The sequence below is a fragment of the Heterocephalus glaber genome, unplaced genomic scaffold (genome assembly GCF_053883595.1).
Source record: "Heterocephalus glaber isolate CG9 unplaced genomic scaffold, H.glaber_assembly_v1.0 deba00001442, whole genome shotgun sequence".
NCBI classification, from domain to species: Eukaryota; Metazoa; Chordata; class Mammalia; order Rodentia; family Bathyergidae; genus Heterocephalus; species Heterocephalus glaber.
The window spans coordinates 14,366,043-14,386,111 of record NW_028258296.1 but is presented as its reverse complement, the minus strand read 5'-3'; the positions used below and the strand labels follow the sequence as shown (position 1 = coordinate 14,386,111).

The 20,069-nt window shown below is 35.5% G+C and overlaps 1 protein-coding gene across 3 annotated transcripts; it reads right to left on the bottom strand.

Moving 5' to 3' along the window:
- Nucleotides 1-384: 384 nt before the first annotated feature.
- On the bottom strand, nt 385-17,815 carry Ifi44l (interferon induced protein 44 like). Of its 3 annotated transcripts, none has more exons than XM_087212961.1 (4): nt 17,701-17,812; nt 15,089-15,239; nt 4,815-4,989; nt 385-3,951 (listed from the first exon to the last, which is right to left on the bottom strand). In XM_087212961.1, the coding sequence occupies exons 1-4, from the start codon at nt 17,732-17,734 to the stop codon at nt 3,940-3,942; spliced, it is 372 nt and encodes a 123-aa protein (XP_087069087.1). In that variant the 5' UTR covers nt 17,735-17,812; the 3' UTR covers nt 385-3,939. The 3 variants fall into 3 exon arrangements, with proteins under 3 accessions (XP_087069087.1, XP_087069086.1, XP_021111136.1); XM_087212960.1 differs by having other exon boundaries at nt 385-3,865; XM_021255477.2 differs by lacking the exon at nt 15,089-15,239 and having other exon boundaries at nt 385-3,865; nt 17,701-17,815.
- Between the last annotated feature and the right edge of the window lie 2,254 nt (nt 17,816-20,069).

Genomic DNA, 20,069 nt, shown 5'->3' with positions numbered 1-20,069 from the left:
TCCATGAAAGAGAACCACCATCTTCATTTTTATAAGCATTATTCGTCTTTTATAAGTGTCTAAAATTTAGAAATTTTGTAATTTTTACATACATTTATTCATAATATATTAATTTATTCATGTATTTCTCCTTTTGCTCAACATTATAACATTGATCTATACTATAGTGTGCAATGATAAATCTTTAGTGTTCAGTGCTAGGTGAAATGAAATGCTCTACATAATAGCCAACAGTTTATTAGCTGTTCTTCTATTGATGAGCAAGTGGGTTATTTCTAGCTTAGAACTATCACTAACACTGTACTGCAAACATTTTTATACGTATATTTTGGTGTGCATATAAAAATCCTAGTATATATGACTAAAGAGTCAAATTGCTGGCTCATTGAGGCTGCACATCTCCAACTTTATTGATTTCTTTCTTTTTTTTTTATAGGGATCAAACTCAGGACTTTGCACTTTGGAGGCAGGCGGTGGCACCACTGAGCTAAATGCCCAGCTCCAACATTATTGGAAACAATACAAATGCTCTTTGTCTGCTTTGAACACATTTACACATTGTTGTTGCCATTTTCTGAACCAGTTCCAGAAGTCTTCTTTTGTGAGTATCTTTACAAGATAGGATCAAAAGTAGGGTGAATGCTGCTGCCAAGTCCCATCCAATGCAAAGGTAGGCTTGTACAAAGATAACTGTATCCCCATCATCTTAGTCACCTCATTCATCTTATTCAGTTAACAGGCCTATGAATAAAGAAACTAGTAAATGCATGTAATGGGATAATATTCCATGACAAAAAGGAAGGAACAATTGATACACACAAAAACATAAATGAATTTCACATCTTATCTCTTAGTAAAGGAAATCAGACATGAAAGAATACATTCTGAATGATCCCACTTACATTTAAAATTTTTTAAAACCCAACAACTTAGAGTGACAACACACAACTTGTAAGTTGTTGCTTAAGGACTGAAAGAGCAAGAGAAATGGAAAGAATGGATTACAAGAGCACCATTAGCATTTGAGGGAAGACAGAAATGTTTGTATCCTTAACTGGCACGATACTTTCACAGTAGTCATACATCAAAAGCCATCAAATCTGATACTTTGAGTACATGCAGCTTATGGTATGTTAATTAAATCAAATCACAAAAATGTAAAAAACAAAACTGCTTTAATTTGTTTATTTTATTACTAATGAATAAAGTATCTTTTATCCATTAATGCAGATTTGAATTTTCTCTTTTACAAAGTGATTGTTCAAAATTTTTGTCCCTTTTTCTAACTTAATTTTCTTCGGGACTTTTAGGAATCTATGTAGTTGTTTTTAGTCTTTCATAGTTAAGTTTTTGTGTCTTACTTTAAAAAATGATGTAATAAAATTTTCTTTTCCCCAAGTTATAAAGGTGTCATTCTATTTTATCTCCTAAAAACCTTATAGCATTTAGATAGTAGTCCACCTGAAATTCACTTTTTTATTCATTAATTTTATTGATACATTTTAGGTGTACAATGTGATGACATTCATCACTGGGAATTTGTACATTTACATGATATATCTTGCTTCTTATTTTTTCCCCATTCCCCTGCCCTCCCTTCAACCATTCCATCCCTTTCTATTTACAAAGAATTTGTTTCTGGTTTTTCCTTTTCTCATATTTATTCCTTTCCTATCTTTCTTTTCCTCTACCCCTCCCTCTTCCTTTCCCCTTTGGACCTTTTCTTCCTATTTCATATTATCTATTATACACTCTGATTCTCATTTACACTTTCAGTTTCATTTATGGTGTGAGGAAGGGATTCAGTTCATTTTTCCATGAGAGTGATCAATAGACTTAGCACCACCTATGAATAGTTTACTGTTTTCTACTCATCTGCAACACTATCCTTATCATATAGCAAATGTCCAAATGTGCCTGAGTCTGTTCATTTCCACTGATTTATTAGTACAAACCAATTAACATTCTCTTCATTCATATATCTTTCCACACCTGTGGCAAACCGCCCCATTGATTCTGCACAAAGAATGCTGCAAACAATGCAGGCTGTAAAGAATTAACCCCACAATTGGCTTAGTTGAAGAAGTAAGTCTGACCAAAGCCTATGAGATAACACACAGTGAGGTCAAAGTGACTCTTACCCAAATACCATTCCCAAACTAACACAAGAATGCTTTGTCTCTTCTTTTACAAGCCTTGCCTGCCTCAGCAACACATCTATAGCAACCACACATAGTCCCCTCACCCCAATTTAACCAATGATTGTGTCACCAATAAATATTGATTGTTTTGGCTGGCCAGGGCTATGGCTTTCTCAAGCCTTTGCTTGCACAAGAGCTGATCATCCCAGTTCCCTGTCTCTGTTTCTCTAATTCTGTCTCTAAGTCTTCTCATCATGCATTGTAACACCAAGCAGAAGATGGGATCTGCTGCAGGGGTCTCTGATACATGTCTATTTTTCTACTTTATTGTTCTTCAAGAATGTCTTGGTTAGCTTTAATCCTTTACACTACTATGTAAATTTTAGGATAAAAATAACTTCTTCGTGATGTTGCTTCTTATTTTTAAATCATATATGAAAATTGAACTACAGTATAATCCTATCCTAGAATGTTTATTACTCTTCAAAATTAGTCAAATGAAAATGATATCTAAATACCTCACATCTTTCCTGAATTCCTTCTTCACACTATAAACAAAAGTCAATTCCGGATGGACTACTACCTAAACCAGTAAAAGACAAAAAGCTTGATACAACAGTTAGTTGGCCCACAAAAAAGTTATAGACTTACCCATTAACATTATGAAATAACCTCAGGCTATAAAGCATACAACAGTGTTCCAGTTTTTTCTGGTGTTGTGCAATAGTGATTGCTTGAACCTTGATAAGCTCATAAGAAGATGCTGAGTTTGCTGTGTTGAGGCATGGAGCAAGATTGCATTAGAGCACAGAACATGATGCTCAGTCAATGAGAACTTGCTTAGTGACTGCTTTGTTTGTTTGCTTTGTTTATTTTTGTCACATTCAGGATGTGTATAGTCATGACAGATAAGACTGAGTATCTGTGGATAACCTTAGACAAGGAAGCCATCTTCTCCAGAAGGCCTTTATCTTTAACACACAGCTAGTCATGTGCCTCCTCTGTCCCCATCACCCTCAAACTCTGAGCTTATTACATCTCAGCAATTCTGTTTCCTCATTACCAACAACATGTAACTGGTCTGCTTCAAGTCTCCTGAGAAAATTCTCGCTTATTTTGAATTCTGTATCCTTCTCTAAGAAAATTGACCAATGGGTAATTCCTCTATAGATTCTAAAATTAGTGGAAGGAACATTTCCCATGCTGAACTTGTCAATATATAATTTCTACCTATCCCTGGGGTAATATAATTCTTATTAAAGCAATTTCAAGAATACTTGATACACAGAAACAGAAACACTAAAACACTGAAGACCACCGAGATCTACATCAATATGTAAGGAGTTGGAATTCTCTCTGCAGAGTATTTTTAACATGAATATACAAGTGTTTTTATATTATTTTTCCACTATTTTATTCCTTCTTTATTCAAAATTACTTTCTTGTTTTATAGATATTGATAGAAGCCTTCAATAGTAAGGATAACTTTTCCAAAATGAGATTTACTGTCTTCTGTGGCCAATTCATCTTTGCAGTAGTCCAATAAATGAGGTCCATTTCTTCCTGAAATTTCATGTAAGGATCTATGCAAATCATGTTGTTCCTGGGTGTTAGAAATAGTGTGCTTTTGTATATGCATCTTCATCCTTGACATAAATAAAATATATCCCTGTAATCTTAGCCAATTCTCTTCCAGTGTTTTCTCCTTTCTCTGTTTCATTGTTCTATGGTGAGACAAAAATTAATATGTTGAGAGTTCACATATTTATTTTCTTCTTTTGCACACTTGATAATTCAATTATTCTTCAGGCTGACAAAAGAGAAAAAAATGGTCAGTGCGTTATTAAGGGGAAAGCTACTAGCCTGAAAAGTAACTTGGGTCACTGAGGTCTAAATCCATCCTGACTTTAGTAGCACATGGAGCATGAGGAAGAGAAAAGATTGAAAATCAAGATGGTAGGCTCGAGACAGCAATCTTAAAGGGAAGAGATTTTCCCAGCAATTTTAGAGTAAGAGAGAAATAGATACGATATTCTAAATTGATTTTCCAAGAACTAAAATAAGATTTGCATATTAACACTGGAACGTCTGTCTAATCTTTTACTGTAATAGTGCAATACTTTCTATGTGCAGGTTGATAACAGGGAATATGCATAAAGTCAAATTATCAGACTGAAAATATGAAAGACACTAGTTAGGAATACATGAAAAGGGAAAGAGAAGGGAGAGAAGAGTCCAAAAAGTTTAAAAACATGGAAGCGCAAGGTCCAAAGGAAGGGACAAATAAAAATCACACCTCCTAAGAAGCCCTCCTGGTCCAATCCAGTTCTAGATCTGAAGCAAAGAAGCACATTCTGAGATAAGAGGCCAAGGACAGATGCAGTGTGGGATTTTCCGACAGTGGGAATGACCCCGGGGGTGGATCACTTGAAACATTCCATCTTTATCAAAGGAAAGGAGAAAGAGAACTATTGTAGATCTTTCAGGATATACTCGGGAGGAGGGAAGGCGAGAAATGTGAGGGAAGAAAGACATCCAGCCAAAGGGCTACAGACCATTACAATCACAGAGCAGCGGTCCCCCAAAAGACAAAGAATTTCAGGCATGCAATAGATCCAGGCAGGAAGTAGTCAAGCAGCTGACACCATGGATCTTTTCCCCAAATGCATCCACCTGGTATTGAGTGGCGGAGCCCTCTTCAAAGTCATCTGCAGCCCACAGTGTCTGTCTCGCAGCAGAGAGAGTCAGAATGTCTTTTTCAGGATCCGGTGCCCGCTCTGAGACATAATTGCTGACTACAAAAATGTCAGAAAAAGCAAATTCCAAGTGTTCTATGGACTGCCTGTAGCTGCAAGAGAGAAATTAAAACCCAAAACTCAAAAAAGTGAAAAATATTTTATGTCAATACCATTTATGAAAACAATATTCCCATTGGGGAAAAAATGAAGGTTTGACCTCAAGAAGTACCTTCTTGAAGAACTTCCCATGTGAAACCCTGATGTCCCTGTTGCTATTTAAAATACATATAGTAGACTCAAAATGAATTAGAAATAAAAGGCAACCATACTGATGTTAAAACTACCATGAAATTGAAATATTTTAATATACTAGAGTTCATAATTATTTTGTTTTAAAAGTTGTTCTCAGTTAAGAGTACGGTCTCAAGGTGCATCCATTTAGCTTTAAATGTCTCATGTTTTCCTTCTTTATGGCTGAGTAGTACTCCATTGTATAAAAAACCACCTCTTTTTTATCCATTCACTGATTGATGGGCATTTGGGTTGTTTCTAAGATTTAGCTATTATAAATTGTGCTGCTATAAACATGGGTGTGCATATATTGTTGTAGTATGATGTTTTTAAGTGAAATAAATCAGACACGCATGTGTAAATATCACATTGTCTCTCTAGTATGAGAAACTGAAAGGGTAAATAAGGACCAAAATGTTTAATAGATAATGTGAAATAGGAAGAAAATGTTCAAAAGGAAAGGGGAACTAGGGAGAGGAGAAGGGGGAAAGAGGGAAGGGAAAAGAAAAGAGTAAGAAAAGAAGGAAAAAATGAAAACAAAACTTTTGTAAATAAGGAGGGGAAAAGGGGCTGAAGGGAAGGGAGGGGATTGGGAAAAAAAGAAAAATCAAGATATACCATGTACGGGTACAAATTCCCTATGATGAATATACAGTATGTGTATAGAAAGTGTACCAATAAAATTAACTTTAAAAAGTTATTCTCAGGATAAGTTGGTTTTATTAGGCTAATTTAATGTTTAGTTCTTGCTTAGACTAATTTATCTCTAGAGTTAGACTTTCTGGGTTCACATTATTGCTCTGTAATATCTTAGCACTGTCCATAAACACTGCAAATATTTTATTCTGTATGCTTTTGTTCTCTCATCTACAAAAGATAATAATGATAGTATCCATCTTATAGGATTGTTATCAGGATTGAATGAGAAAGCCATTACATATTTATCTCCCAGGGTATATTAGCCATCATTACATTCTTGCAAATGGTGTTTCCACCTCCAATCTGCCATACTGCAAACAGATGAACTTTTTGTGAAGTTTAACTGGCTATATTGCTACCCTTTCAAACACACTCACTCCTCACATTGCAAAAACTAACATCACTTCCTGCAAACGTTCATTTTTCATTTAATTGCCCCCAACAAAAATCCAGCCCCCCAATAAACTGAGCAACTACACGCATCTCAGACGCGCTGCCTTTTTCTCTATGACTATATTGATTTATGCTGCTTCCACATCCTGAATTTTTCCACTTTGTCTCCTCACTTCCTAAAGTGCTCCTCCTTGAAATCCATTTCCCTTTGGCACCTCATTAATGAAATCGTCACCTGTACCATTCTAAATTTATAAGGCATTTTATTTTTAGTCATTTCATGATATTTATCACATTTAATACATGCTTTTGTCAACTTTTTCTTATCCCCATCCCCTCGCTCCCTTCTATGAAACTATAAGCTTTTCTATGCAAGGGAATTTTATCATCAGTATGTCTGATCAGAAACTATCATACTAGCTTTCAAGGTAATCCATAAATATTTGTTAAATTGAACCTAACTGGATTAAATTGTAATGGATGAACTTAGCTGTTAGTGTCAGTATAAAGATATATATCCATATGTATATATAATTTTTTTTGTACCGGGGATTGAATTCAGGTCCTTGTGCTTTCAAGGCTGGCAGGCACCAGAACCACTGAGCTAAATCCCAGTCTGTATATTTAATTTTTAAAACTTGAGGAATGAGTCCTAATCATCTAGGCAATTATTTTAATTCTTAAACTCAGAAGTAAAGATATCTATCTTTGTTTACTTTTTAAAACAGTAATATCATGTGATTATAGTGATAGAGAATGTGTTTATAAAAAATATTAATTACCTTGAGCATCACAGGTTTACAGCTGTATATGTGTAGAGGGTCGTTCTGTATACCCAGTCAATATCCACATGAATGACAAAGCCACATGGACCATGCCTGTATCAAACAAACACACCAAGTTTTTCCTACAGACAGCATCACCAGTTCTAAGTTAAACAGACAGTGATGCAATAGACTATCCACAGGGCAATGTTAGATTTGAGAAGTTCCCCAAAATCCACCCTCAAAATAACTCCCCTGGACTAATCATGGCAACTGGCGTTTCTTCAACATGAGAAGCTCCCTTCATCCTCTTCCATGGAAAGAAATGAAACTTAGGTTGAAAGCAGTTTTTGGAGGAGCTAATTAAAATTTATTTAGCAGTGTCACTAACTGATTTAGTATACTCTGTCTTAACAGTGCTGTTTGGGTGGAGACCAGAGAAAGTCCAAAAGGTTCTATTAACCACCTACCAGTCCAATTATTTAAATACAAGATGACCAAAATATGCATATTTTTGTACACTTTTATAATATAACAGGAAATACAAAAACAACAATTTTATCAAATTATTCAATAATTTTTCTGTGTATGGTATATCTTAAAACATTCAAACATAATGCAGGGTTACAACCTGGACAGTAGTATCTAGTCTCTTTCCAAATTCTTTTTGCATTATTGTCTTTCTTTGAACAACACACTTCACACTGTTGGCCTTTCTTTTTTTCTGTGGATGTTATAATTTCAATAAAATGTCTACCCACTAAAAGTAATGGTGAAGGTGTTGATGATGGACATCTTGGTTGACATTTCACTATCTTGTATTTTTCAATTATTTGATCTACTGGACTTAATCTAAATTGTAAATGACTTTTTGAATCCCCTTGTTTTCAATAAATAACAAACAAGTTCCATTTTGTTTAGTCCAGAAGGTGCATAAATAATATTTTTCCTCTCCTGTTGATTTCAGGATAGCTTGTCAGATGTTGGTCAACTCTGTCAACACCATCCATAGAATTATTAGAATTATTGACCACTATTGGAATTTTTAGTTTCATTTCTTCTTTCAAGTTCTATCATTTCTTTCTGTGGCATAAATAGTTGACAATGAGGAGACATATTTTGTCTTTCCATCTCTAACAGACTTTTCCTCTCTTGTGTTTTGCAGATCTTTTGCACTTCCTTCCTATTCAGTCTCAATGTCCCAAACGTGACCATTTTTGTACTGTAAAAGAGGTCCCATTTGACCCAGCTATTCCCCTGCTGGGTATCTTCCCAAAAGAATTAAAAGAATCATACCACAGCAATATATGTGCACTCACATTTATAGTAGCACAGTTCATAATAGCTAAAGCTTAGAAACAGCCCAAGTCCCCATCAACTGGAAACTGCATAAAGAAGATGTGTTTTTTTATATAAAATGGAGTACTACTCAGCCATAAAGAACGAGAAACTAGAGACATTTATAGCTAAATGGATGCATATTGAGGGGATACTCTTAAGTGAAATTAATAGGACACACATGTGTAAATACAGAATAGTTTGTCTACTGTGAGAAACTGAAAGAGTAAATAAGGACTGGAAGGATTAAAATGAATAATTGATAATTTGAAATAGGAAGAAAAGGTCCAAAGAGGGAGGGGAAGTGGAAGGGGAAGGGGAAAGGAAAAATTATGAAAAAAGGAAAAAATGGAAACAAAGTCTTTGTAAATAGGCAAGGGTGTAGAGGGTGAAGGGAGGGCAGGGAATGGGGAAATATAAGAACCAAGACACATCATGTACAGGTACAAGCACCCAATGACAAATTTAAACATATTGTACACTTAAAATGCAACAATAAAAGAATTTAAGCGAAAAAAAAAAACTATTATCACTGAGTCTGGAGAAGTACAAACATTGTCTGTGGTAAGACAGTGTCCATGTTCAAAAGGGGTTTCAGCAGAATCAAAACAATTATTTTTCACAAATATAATAAACATAAATTAGTAAAAGAAAATAACCAGATCCTATTATTAGATTTCCCTAGGAACAAACATCAAAGGCAAATACAATATTCTAAATTTAACAGTATGCAGAAATAGCTGATATAAAGCAAATAAACAGATGTACAAGTGGATCTCCTGCAAACAAGAATAGACTGGTTGAAAGGATCCCTGCTCTACAGTCAGTATGGAAACCAACACACGGCTGGAGTGGAGCTCTGGGTAAACCATTAAAGTGACTAAAAGAATGAGGGAGAACAGACCTTGAGAAGGAAGCAGAAAGTATCAGAGCGTCACAAATAAACTGTTCCTATTTTGCAATGTTAAGAAGCACCTCCCTGCACACCATCTTTGCTAGATTTTCATTTTCACTGAGCGGGTAAGTCAATCACTCCCTGTCCCTTACTTAATCAAATTTGTGATGAACTGGCTCTTTCCGGCTCCAAATGAATACGACCAAGAAAATCAGAGTGGGGCACTGTCACTCCCTGACCTAGTTTACCTTCTCCAAAGCTTTCTTCTATCTCTCCCTACCAAACGTTTTCCTTTCCTGCTTCTTTTTTCTTGCTAAAGTAATCCTTCCTACCTTCTAATCCTTTAAGAGCCCAGGGAAGTCTATGACCACTTGTCAACAGCTTCATATGCACTTGATCTTACCCAAAAGGCTGAGAAGCGATAACAGCTTCATATGCCTAGATGGAGAGGCAGTGGTGGTCAGGGTCTACTACTTCACACACACATCACACACACACACAAGCACAAACACGCACACACATGCACACACATGCACGTGCCCACAAGGGATGGTCAAAAATACAGTAAATGTTTAAATTTAAAAATAATTAGAGTACAAGACAACTTGCCATTAGCCACCACCCCAAATAGTCCATCTTGGAACACACTTATCTCACCATTCCAGTGTTCTTGCCACTTTTTGAAACAATTCTACAAATCCTCTTTTATGGATGTCTTTTAGTTATGCTGTCATACTACCTCAGTGTCCTGAATTGATTCCGGATATTTACTTTTCAAGGTCATTTTGACTTTAGGGCAGAGCCAGAAGTCATACATTGCCAGATCCAGTAGTGAATAAGGTGAATGAGGATGCACCGAGTTGTTTTCAGGAGCCGGCCTTTCTGTTGGATGGCCCTGGGAAGCAGCCTTCACTGTGGTTCTTATCACACCTTTTAAGACACCCATGAAAGAAAATTTCCAGAACTACTTCAACAAGAGGCAAGAAAGACGAAATCTGTGGGTTCAAAAGGAGGATGAGCATTTTGAGGGAGATTAATGGCAATATGCCTTTCACTGTTACAATTTTTATTAAACAAACATGATATATTTTGATCAATCCATATGTATATATATAAATGTTTTATATATGTGTTTAATCCTTATACAAATCTCTGAGGTAGCTGCTATTATGAGATTAATTTTATTGATTGATTTGGAATTTGAGGTACAGTGAGTTTAAATCACTATCACAGCTATTAGGAGCTCAACTGGATTTAACCAGGGTCCTGAGACAGGAAAGATTTAAATTTGCAATTACCTAAGTCCTTCATCCTACCCTAAAACATTGGACAATAAATTCTAGTCAAGTGGAATGAAACTCAATATGTTTTATCATCTATCTTCAAATTCTCCTGACCTTTGCCACCATCTCATCAGAGAATTAATTCAATAGTTATCATCAAACACAAATGCGACACAATGGATCTGTCCTTCAACAATGTGGAATGAATATGATCTTTGTGGCTTCATGTGATTGGTTTCGTGGAATTCAGCTGTAATGTTCACATAAAGTAATGTATTAAGTCAGCAAATATTGAAGAGCTGACGCTATGTACCAGGTCCCATGAAAGTGAGCAAAATAGTGATCACAATAGACCAGTATAAATTTATGAGATTAACAATCTGGTGGAGAAAACACAATATTCTAGTAGTTGGCAGTCCTTTCTCCTAGTCCAATAAGGCTGCTGTGAGAGAAGGTCTTGTAATCTGAGGTCTATAGAGAGGGAGTCTCATGAAGGAGATAAGGATATAGAAGAAAAAGTTTCAGACTAAAGAAGCACTGTGAACAAAGAGCATTCAGAAAGAAAGCCAGTATCAACAGGCAAAATGGAGAAAAAGGCTTCACGATGGAGTAAACATCTTTACTCTTGAACTAACAATTGCACTACCGCAATTTGTCCCACAGACATAGTGTCAAAAATATAAACTAATATATATACAAGGCCATTGACTTCAGAACTATTTTTAGCAGCCAAAGTCCAATATATCAATAAGATGTATAATGTTATGTTATTTATTTAAGATAAGAGGAAACCACAAAACTATGTGTACTTTCTTATATATTAAGAAGGAAATAAATAATAAATTTTATATGACTACCTACAGGAAGAGAAAAGAAATGTATTTGAAGGGTCAGGGAAAGAAGACAAAATTCTTTTGATATTCTTTATTTTGTACATTTTTTAGAATCATACAAATGATGGACATGAATATAAAACAAAATTAAATTTTAAAAATAAATCCATCGATTAAACAAAGGACTTTTTGCACTCAGGTAACTACAGAAAGAAACTATTTCTTTTTTTGAATTAATTGTATTGCTACATTTTAGATATACAATACTATGACATTCATCATTGGAAATTTGTACTTTTGCATAATCTCTTCTTGGTTCTTATTTTCCCCCCTTCCCCTCCCCTCCCTTCAACCCCACCCCCACCCCTCCCTATTTACAAAGACTTTGTTCCCATTTTTTCCTATTCTCATATTAATTCCATGCTGTTCTTTCCTTTCCCCTACCCCTCCCACTTCCTCTTCCCCTTTAGGCCTTTTCTTCCTATTTCACATTATCTATTATACCTTTTGATCCTTATTTACACTTTAAGTTTCTCACACTGGAGAATCTATTTGGTATTCATACATGCCTGTCCTGTTTATTTCACTTAAGAGTATCGCCTCAATGTGCATCCATTTAGCTATAAATGTTTCTAATTTCTCATTCTTAATGGCTGAGTTGTGCTTCATTTTTTATTTTTTTAAAAAAACACATTTTCTTTATCCAGTCTCCAGCTGATGGGCAATTGAGCTGCTTCCAAGTTCTAGCTATTACAAACTGTGGCGCTATAACCATGTGTGCAATACATCACTGTGGTATTATTCTTTTAATTCTTTCGGAAAGATACCCAGTAGGGGAATAGTTGGGACAAAGGAGACCTCTAGTCCTAGTTCTTTGAGGTATTTCCATACTGATTTCCACAGTGGTTGCATCAATCTACACTCCCCTCAACAGTAGAGAAGGGTTTCTTTTTCCCCACAGCCCCACCAGCATTTGCTATTGGTTGATTTCATGATACCAGCCATTCTTTCTGGGGAGAGGTAAAACACAACTACTTATTATCCCTGTAAGACTATATGAAACATGTCAACTACATTATAAAAATCTGCTAAAATTCTAAGGTTGTGATTATACTAAATGATATTAAATATAATTATGATGAGATTCTTCATGTTACCCATAGAGTTTTTATTCTGAGACTATTATCAGTATTATGTGACATAAAGCAAATGAATTGTAAGGTGAGATTCTGTCATCTCTAGTGTTCTTGAGAATAACAAATCTGAGTTTGGGAGAAAGATGAAAGACAGAAGAGATTAAGTAAAATCTCTCCAGGCTTGAATTTGAATAAGAACTTTCCATATGAATTTCTAATATATTTTGTCATTAACCATGTATTTCCTAATGTTATCTACTGAAAAGAGAAACGATGACCAACAAGGTAACAATGACAGTCTTAATGACCCAAATCAAAACTCCTTGATGAATAACTAATTCAAAATTGGGAACAGGAAATACACAAGATGAGGCTAGTATATCTATTTATACCGGAAATCACAGAATAGAGTAGAAAGCTTTGGATTCGTGTCAGAAAGACTCAAGTCCTAAATTATACAGCCTTTCTCTGTAGATTAGGAGAGAGAAAACCTACAATGAATTGAAAATCATCAAATATATTCATTTCATATTGGATTCATAATGATAAAAAATTAATAGCTGGTCACTATTGCAGAAGGAAACAACTTATTTCAAAAGTTCATAAAATGGACAAAAATCAAGCATATTGTCTGTTTTTCCTTTGTACACTATATGTACCACTAAATAAACAGTGGATGAGTGGAAGATAGTCTTTCATATATGAAATTATGAAGACTGATGAAAATAGAAAGCCACTATTCATCCTCTAATAAGTAAGTGAACCTAGACATTGAACATTAATAAATACCAATCTAAGAAAAGAAAATCCAACACAGTGTACTTCTACCTGCTAGGACACAACACTATGTATACAGCAGAGTCTTAATCATGCATTATGCTTATAGAGCAATTAGAAATTTGAAAATTGAGTAGTATTTCATAGAGCAAGGAAAATTGTACATTAGAATGATAATGACATCATGGCAAGGCTTAAGGAATGGTAACTGTGCCTCTATGTATTTGTATGAATATAAATAGTATATTCAACTATGAATGAGCTGTTATGATTTTTTCACTGTAAAATAATACAGGAGAGGAGAAGATGCGGACACACAGATGAAACAAGAATAGATATAAGTAAAAAATTTTGAAACTGAGTACATGGGAATTCATTAATCTATTTTGTCTGCTTTTTCATAAGTTTTAAATACTCTATAATAAAAAGTTCTTTTTAAAAAGAAGAATATTTAAGAACAAAATTTTCAGCACCTACAAGACAACATTATATTGAGGAATGAAAGAAATTTGCATGAACAGAAGTTTAAGTCTTATTCTGAATAAAAATACAGGGTATGTAAGGATGTAAATTAACTTTCAACATGAAAAGTTAAAAATTTCAATCTAAACAACAACAAACCAAGCACAAACAAATCACAAGCAAGTTCACTTCCCAAAGGACATGTGAAACTGTCAAGAAAAAGTGAGAAATGAATGCAATAATTGTGACTTGTCCAATGACTCATCAAGAAATAATTGGTTGCTATGGTAATTTTAAAAATTCAACAATTTGGCAATGTAAATGATATCACAGGGATAGAGAAGTACATCAATAGAACAAACCAGAGAATACGAAAACAGACCCATACACATAATTTGGTAAGGAAAAGACACAAAAGGCATTCAGGGAACAGTGTTGACATGATTGACTATTCATTTAGTACAAGGTAAATTATGATTAATTCAATACCTAAAAGGACATGCAAAAATTGAAAATTACCAAAACTTTAAAACATAGATAGATAGACGATAGATAGATAGATAGATAGATAGATAGATAGATAGATAGATAGATAGATGACAGGGTTTTTGGTCTCTCTTCCTCTTACCTAGACAATGCTTGCCATAAACACCTTGACAGCATAAGGATGAAAGCCAGGTATCTTTCTTAGGTGGGGCTGCTGTAAGAGCACCACTTCCAAATACCATTGCCTTGATGATGAGGGCTTCAACATGTGAACCGTGAAGTGGACACATTCAGCCCACAGCACCTCGTGTTGAGGTACACAAAAACTCGGAATTTTGATATTTATAACCTCAGAAAGCTGCCACACTGGCCCCAGGATGCTTGCCCTCGGATTTTCTATTACGTAAGAAAATCTATCTATGTGAATCTCTATATTATATGGCCAAAATGTTAAAGGTCAAATAGCACTCGTAGCCATTATAACAACTATGAAAGAAGATTCCTTTGGATATTCCTATTCTTTGTGAAATACATTTTCCAATAGAAACAGAGGAATTTAAGTATGTATAGTTTTTTAAAATGCCAATGCACTAAGCTAGAGTCTGAGGTTGTAAACATTTTAAAAATCAATTATGATTTCTCCATGATCAGTCAGATCTTACCTGGTAGCTGTCAGGAATGTGTCCAGAGACTACATCTGCTGTGCACAGCCTTTGTTCTCACCCATCCCCAAGAAATCACACAGAATAAAGGGCAGGAGGTTGCCTCCCCTCCCCTTCCTAGTGGGATAAGTCCCATAATGCTAAGGGGAGAAAGGCAACTTTAAAAGCATACAGTGAACCCTTGACTTACGAACTCAATTTGTTCCCAAGGGCTAGTTGTAACTCAGATTGGTCAGTTGAAGGCTCAGTCTCCTCTACACAGCCTTCAAGATCTGTCTCCTGTATACAGGCAGATCTCAAGGTCCTTAGAGAGACACTGGCCCAGGATTTCTCAATGAAGCCTACACAGGAAAGGATTTGAAAAAGAAGGATCAGGTCTAGAGAGCCACGGATTATCCCAGTATTCTTTCTTCCTTCTCTGAGGTTTTTCATTGCCATTATCTTTGAAATTATTAACACAGTTTGATATGGAGCAAGACATCGGATTTGTAGAAGTCATATTTTTCAATCCAATTCTTAATTTTAGTTCAGTTTTACAAATGTAATATTGAATAAAGAAGCCAGACACAGCAGAGTGCACCATTCAGTATGGTTCTACATATCTAACATTCAAACATAAGAAATGTGAATAATGTTGATGTGATGCCATAATGGTTACCTTTGCTTGGTAATAACTAGAAATAGCCATAAAGGAGTCTTTTGAAATAATGATAATCTAATTCTTCATCTGAGCAGTGACTATAGGAAAATGCCCCATTGGTAAAAGTGTGCCAATTTTACAATCATCTATTAAGCACTTCTCTATTTATGTCTTATTTCAATAAAAAGTTTATTTAAAGATTCCAAGATGCCCAACATCATGACATATTCAATTCAACTTACCAGATTTCAACCCAAAAAATTTGTTTTTAAATGTTTGGACCAGTGAGGAAAAAATGATCAAATCAGACAAAGGGAAACAAAGAAATGAAAAGTAATAATAAATAAATGTGGCCTTAGGTTTTCTGCTGCAATATCAACACAGGGTAGAATCACAGTACTCCTCAAAATAAAATATGATATAAGAATTATTTACATTGATAACCATTCAAGTATGTATAATGAGCCCAGGCAATTAATTTGGTACATGCAAATTCTCAGGAAACATTATTCCCAGCAGCTCTTCTAAGTGGGTAGCACTAAATATTTCATTAAAAAACACAAGTGACAAATGTGCATAGACTTCTTAGTGATCAGGAATAAACAAAACCAAAAATGAGAAACTATCCTGTAATCATCAAAACAGCAAATATTCTAAAGTTTGACATTGTCAAAGATTGTCAAGGATAGAGGCAAATAGGCATTTTTATAATATCAGTAGAGATGGTATAGACAATTGAGCTTTCTGGAAAGCTTCTATTCAAATGCAAATGTACACAATTTTAAGCTGCAATTTCACTTCCGGTAAATCATCATTAAGTATTTCTGTGCACAACCTTATATGCATAAAAGATATACAGGAGCTTTGTTTACAACAACAATTTCAATGTCCTTTAGTAGGGAAATAAGTGAATTAATTACAGTCTTTTGATATAGTGGAAAGCATCATTACACCTTTAAAAAGAAGGAATCCTGTCATTTGTAACAATGTGTGTGAAAATGAAGGATATTATCATGAGTGAAGTAAGCTGAGGACCATAAGACAGATACTCATGATCTTACTTCTGTGAACAATCTAAAATAGTCAAACTCATAAAAGGAGATGTTTAAAATGGTGGCTGCCACGGACTATAGTGAAAGAGAGAGGGAGAGGGAGGTTGCCCTAAAGTTACAGTTTAATTATGCACGATAATTTCTTACAGATCTACTGAAAAGCATAATGCTTATAGTTTACCTTGTGATACCCTTAAAATTTTGCCAAGAGCAAATAGCTCTTATGTTAAATGGTTGTGACTTACAGACAATTTGAGGTCAGGTTTCAATGTGGGCCATCTATCCAGAGATAAGGTGAAGAAAAAAGTCACTTTTCCTGAGAAGAGATGGTTTAGCTCAAAGCCAGCAAACATTCAGGGAAGCACTCTCTGTAGCATTATCTGATTCTGGGAAATCTACCTTCACAATGAAAAACTTCACACTCTTGAATGGAACCACTATAAACCCCAGAAATTTGAAGTTTTTCACATTTATTAGTGCTCACAGGCACATTTTTGTGGTGTAGATCTAGCATGAATTCAAGTAAAAACAGAAATCTTGTCTTAAAGTCCAAAAACAATTCAAATGGTAAGTGTAATCCTGTTTTACACGTGGAGATTTCAGTCTCTTGAAGTGCAAAGACCATGACATACTCTGCCTTCTCTTGCTGGTAACTCTCTTACATGTAGATGCCAGTAACATGATTGTATTGTATACCACTGTTATAGTTGGTCCTTAGGTGTAGCATCTCTAAAACGTTTTCTTCAGAGAATCCATGGATACTGGCCTTATAGAGAAGACTAAAATGCTTTGCTCCAAAATAATTTTGCAGGCTCTTTTCTTGAAACCCTGTCAGTCAAGGCCTCCCTGCCATACTTCTCAATCTAATGGGAAATCCAACATATTTTCCATTAAGTACTGAGCAACAGATATGTACTTTTTAAAAAGCTCCCAAATCTTGCAATTATCGTTCTCCTTTACTCTGCATGAAACTGGAAATGAGTAAACATAGGTAGCAAGAAAATCCATAACCTAACTTCTCATTCAAAATGATTACTTCTTTTAATTTTTTTCTAAAAAGACTTTTGTCTACAAATAACTAAGAAAAGCAGAAAGCAACCAATCATTTACCTCTTGGAAGAATCCATTCAAGGATTGGAGCCATGGATAGCTGCTCTGTCTAGGTAGCTAAGCAGGCACAAAATGTGAGGGGAAAATTCTTCAGTATCTCAGCCTCTGAGACTCAGGAAACTGAAACTCAGGAAGTCCAGCCCAGTTGACAGTGTGCCAACTTCCTCCAACGAATGTGCATAAGCTGATCCAGCTAATAAAATCAGATAAAAGCAATACCAGGAAAATCAAGAAATTGCAATCAGAGAAAAGATACAACAGCTTACTGATCTAAGTTTTTTTTTTCTGAAAAACTCAACCATCTTCTGTATTTGGAGATGCAAAACAGTGCTGTCATTATACATCTCAAATTCATCCACTTCTTTTGATCTCTTTATCAGTTTATTTCAAGCTAACATGCTCATTTTTACTTGATCCTACTGCATTTCTGCTTCTGCCCTCTACAATTCCTCTTCCACACAGCAGATTTATGAGACCAAATTGTGTTCACTTCAGACTACAACTCCTTTTCTGACTTCACTTTGCTAAAGGTCATAAACTTGTGTCCTATACATAGGCTACAACCTACACATATGTTTTGTGAGGCCAATACAATTTCTTTTTTAAAATTTTTGAGTATGAATACTTTGTTGTTGGACATCCATGTTCCAGTTCTCTGTTGTCTACACAGATCCTCTCTTGCTTTATCCCTGATTGCTTCTAGCAAAATTTAACTTACTTGCCAGGCCCAGAAAGGAAACTGGAATGTGGATGTCCAGTAATATAAAGTATTCATACTTCAGGATATCTTTTATGCATAAGAGAAAGTGAAGAGAATTTATTACCAGACTGAGTATGGGGTGGTTGGACTAGAAAAGAAGATGAAGGAGAGAATTTAGTATTATTCTAATGACTTTTTGCTTGAGCACGGCATAAATAATGTCACCATCAGTTGAGAGAGAATATTAGGAAATTTCTTGAGGGAAACCCAAATATTCTGCCTTTCACTGAAATCTGTAAGTAAGATAGGTGGTTCATATATGAGATCCAAAACTAGGGAAAGATACTAAGTTTGAGAGTCATCAGGAAACATATACAATTAAAATGAAGAACAAATTTCAATAACAGCTGCTCCAGTTAAACTTTATTGTCAACTTGTCTGGATTACGAGGCTCCTGCAAAGGTTATTGGATTGTGAGAGCATTAATGGGTTAACCCATTAATGAGCCCATAGCTGAATGGCAATTAGGGGGTGGGGCTTAATTAGAATAAATGCTTTATGGGGACCATGACTTTGAGGACCTTATCTGGTCCCAGCCCCTTCCTCTCTCTGGCGCTCTTCCCCTGTGCTTTCCTTTCGAGCCTCCGTGAAACACTCTTCCACCATGATATTTCTGTTTTGGAGCCAGCAAAACCTAGACTGAAGCCTCTGAAACTGTGAGCCAAAATAAATCTCTACTTTAAAATGCAGGTGTCAGGTTTGTGTCCCAGCAAAAGGAAAGCTGACTAATACCAGAGCAGTTTTATGGACCAAGCTCTGCCCTTCCTCTCCATTTCAGAAGTCATAGTTATTACAAAGGTTTATCCAAGAAGACTCAGAAGATAGGTGTGCAACTTGAGAAGAGTGAGTGATCCTAGAGCCAAGCAAAGAACGAAGAACTGATCAACTGTATGGAACAATGAGGCTCTTTCAAAGTCCCCTGACCTACATTGTTTTCTGAAGACCTGTGAACTTGAGAGGGATGGTCTTGCCTAATTGAGAATAGAGAGAGTTTGGTAGTAGTCCTAGCTTCCTGCAGTTGAAATCCTGGAAAGTACTAGGGGTAGAGATTGTATCTGTGCTACAACAAAGAAATAAACACTGCAGAAAAACTTTCTCCACAAAGTTTATATTGTACAGTATGCAACTTGTTGCTAAGAAGCAAAACAAAAGTGGCTTCCTTTCTGAATCATAATGAATTTTCAAGACTGAGCAGTTTTATTTTGCTATATTTTTGTGTTCACTGGTAAGGGCCTTGTGGCATACTAGTAACCAGTTTAAGGGTATAGGTGGTTTGGTTTTTTCTCAGCATGACTCACTGCTTTATAGGCTTCTAGTGATGAGGAAGGGTTTAAGCTGATCCCAGCAGAGAACCATGAGAAGATCTCAGAAAGGCTGCAACAGGGATGCAGTAGTATCAAGCACAGAAAACCAGGTGACACATATAGGGCTTTGGAGATCAGCAGATGTTAAACACAATGTCATCACTGTGTGAACACCTTCAACAGTCAGATTCTACTGCTGACAGCCTCAATGGAATACGTGAGTCTCCATTTTGAAGACACTCTCAAAAACTCAAACCTAAGGGTCTAACACGGGCATGGGAAACATTTGTTCAATAACAAGTTTG

What these genes read in the sequence shown, in the direction of transcription:
- Ifi44l (XM_087212960.1), bottom strand. Translation starts at nt 17,734, where the DNA reads ATGGCTCCAATCCTTGAATGGATTCTTCCAAGAG. An exon ending in TGAATGGATTCTTCCAAGAG is followed by an intron (nt 15,240 to 17,700) that starts GTAAATGATTGG and finishes TTTCCTGTGTAG; the next exon opens with GCTTCATTGAGAAATCCTGG. An exon ending in GCTCCGCCACTCAATACCAG is followed by an intron (nt 3,866 to 4,814) that starts GTGGATGCATTT and finishes GTCTCACCATAG; the next exon opens with AACAATGAAACAGAGAAAGG.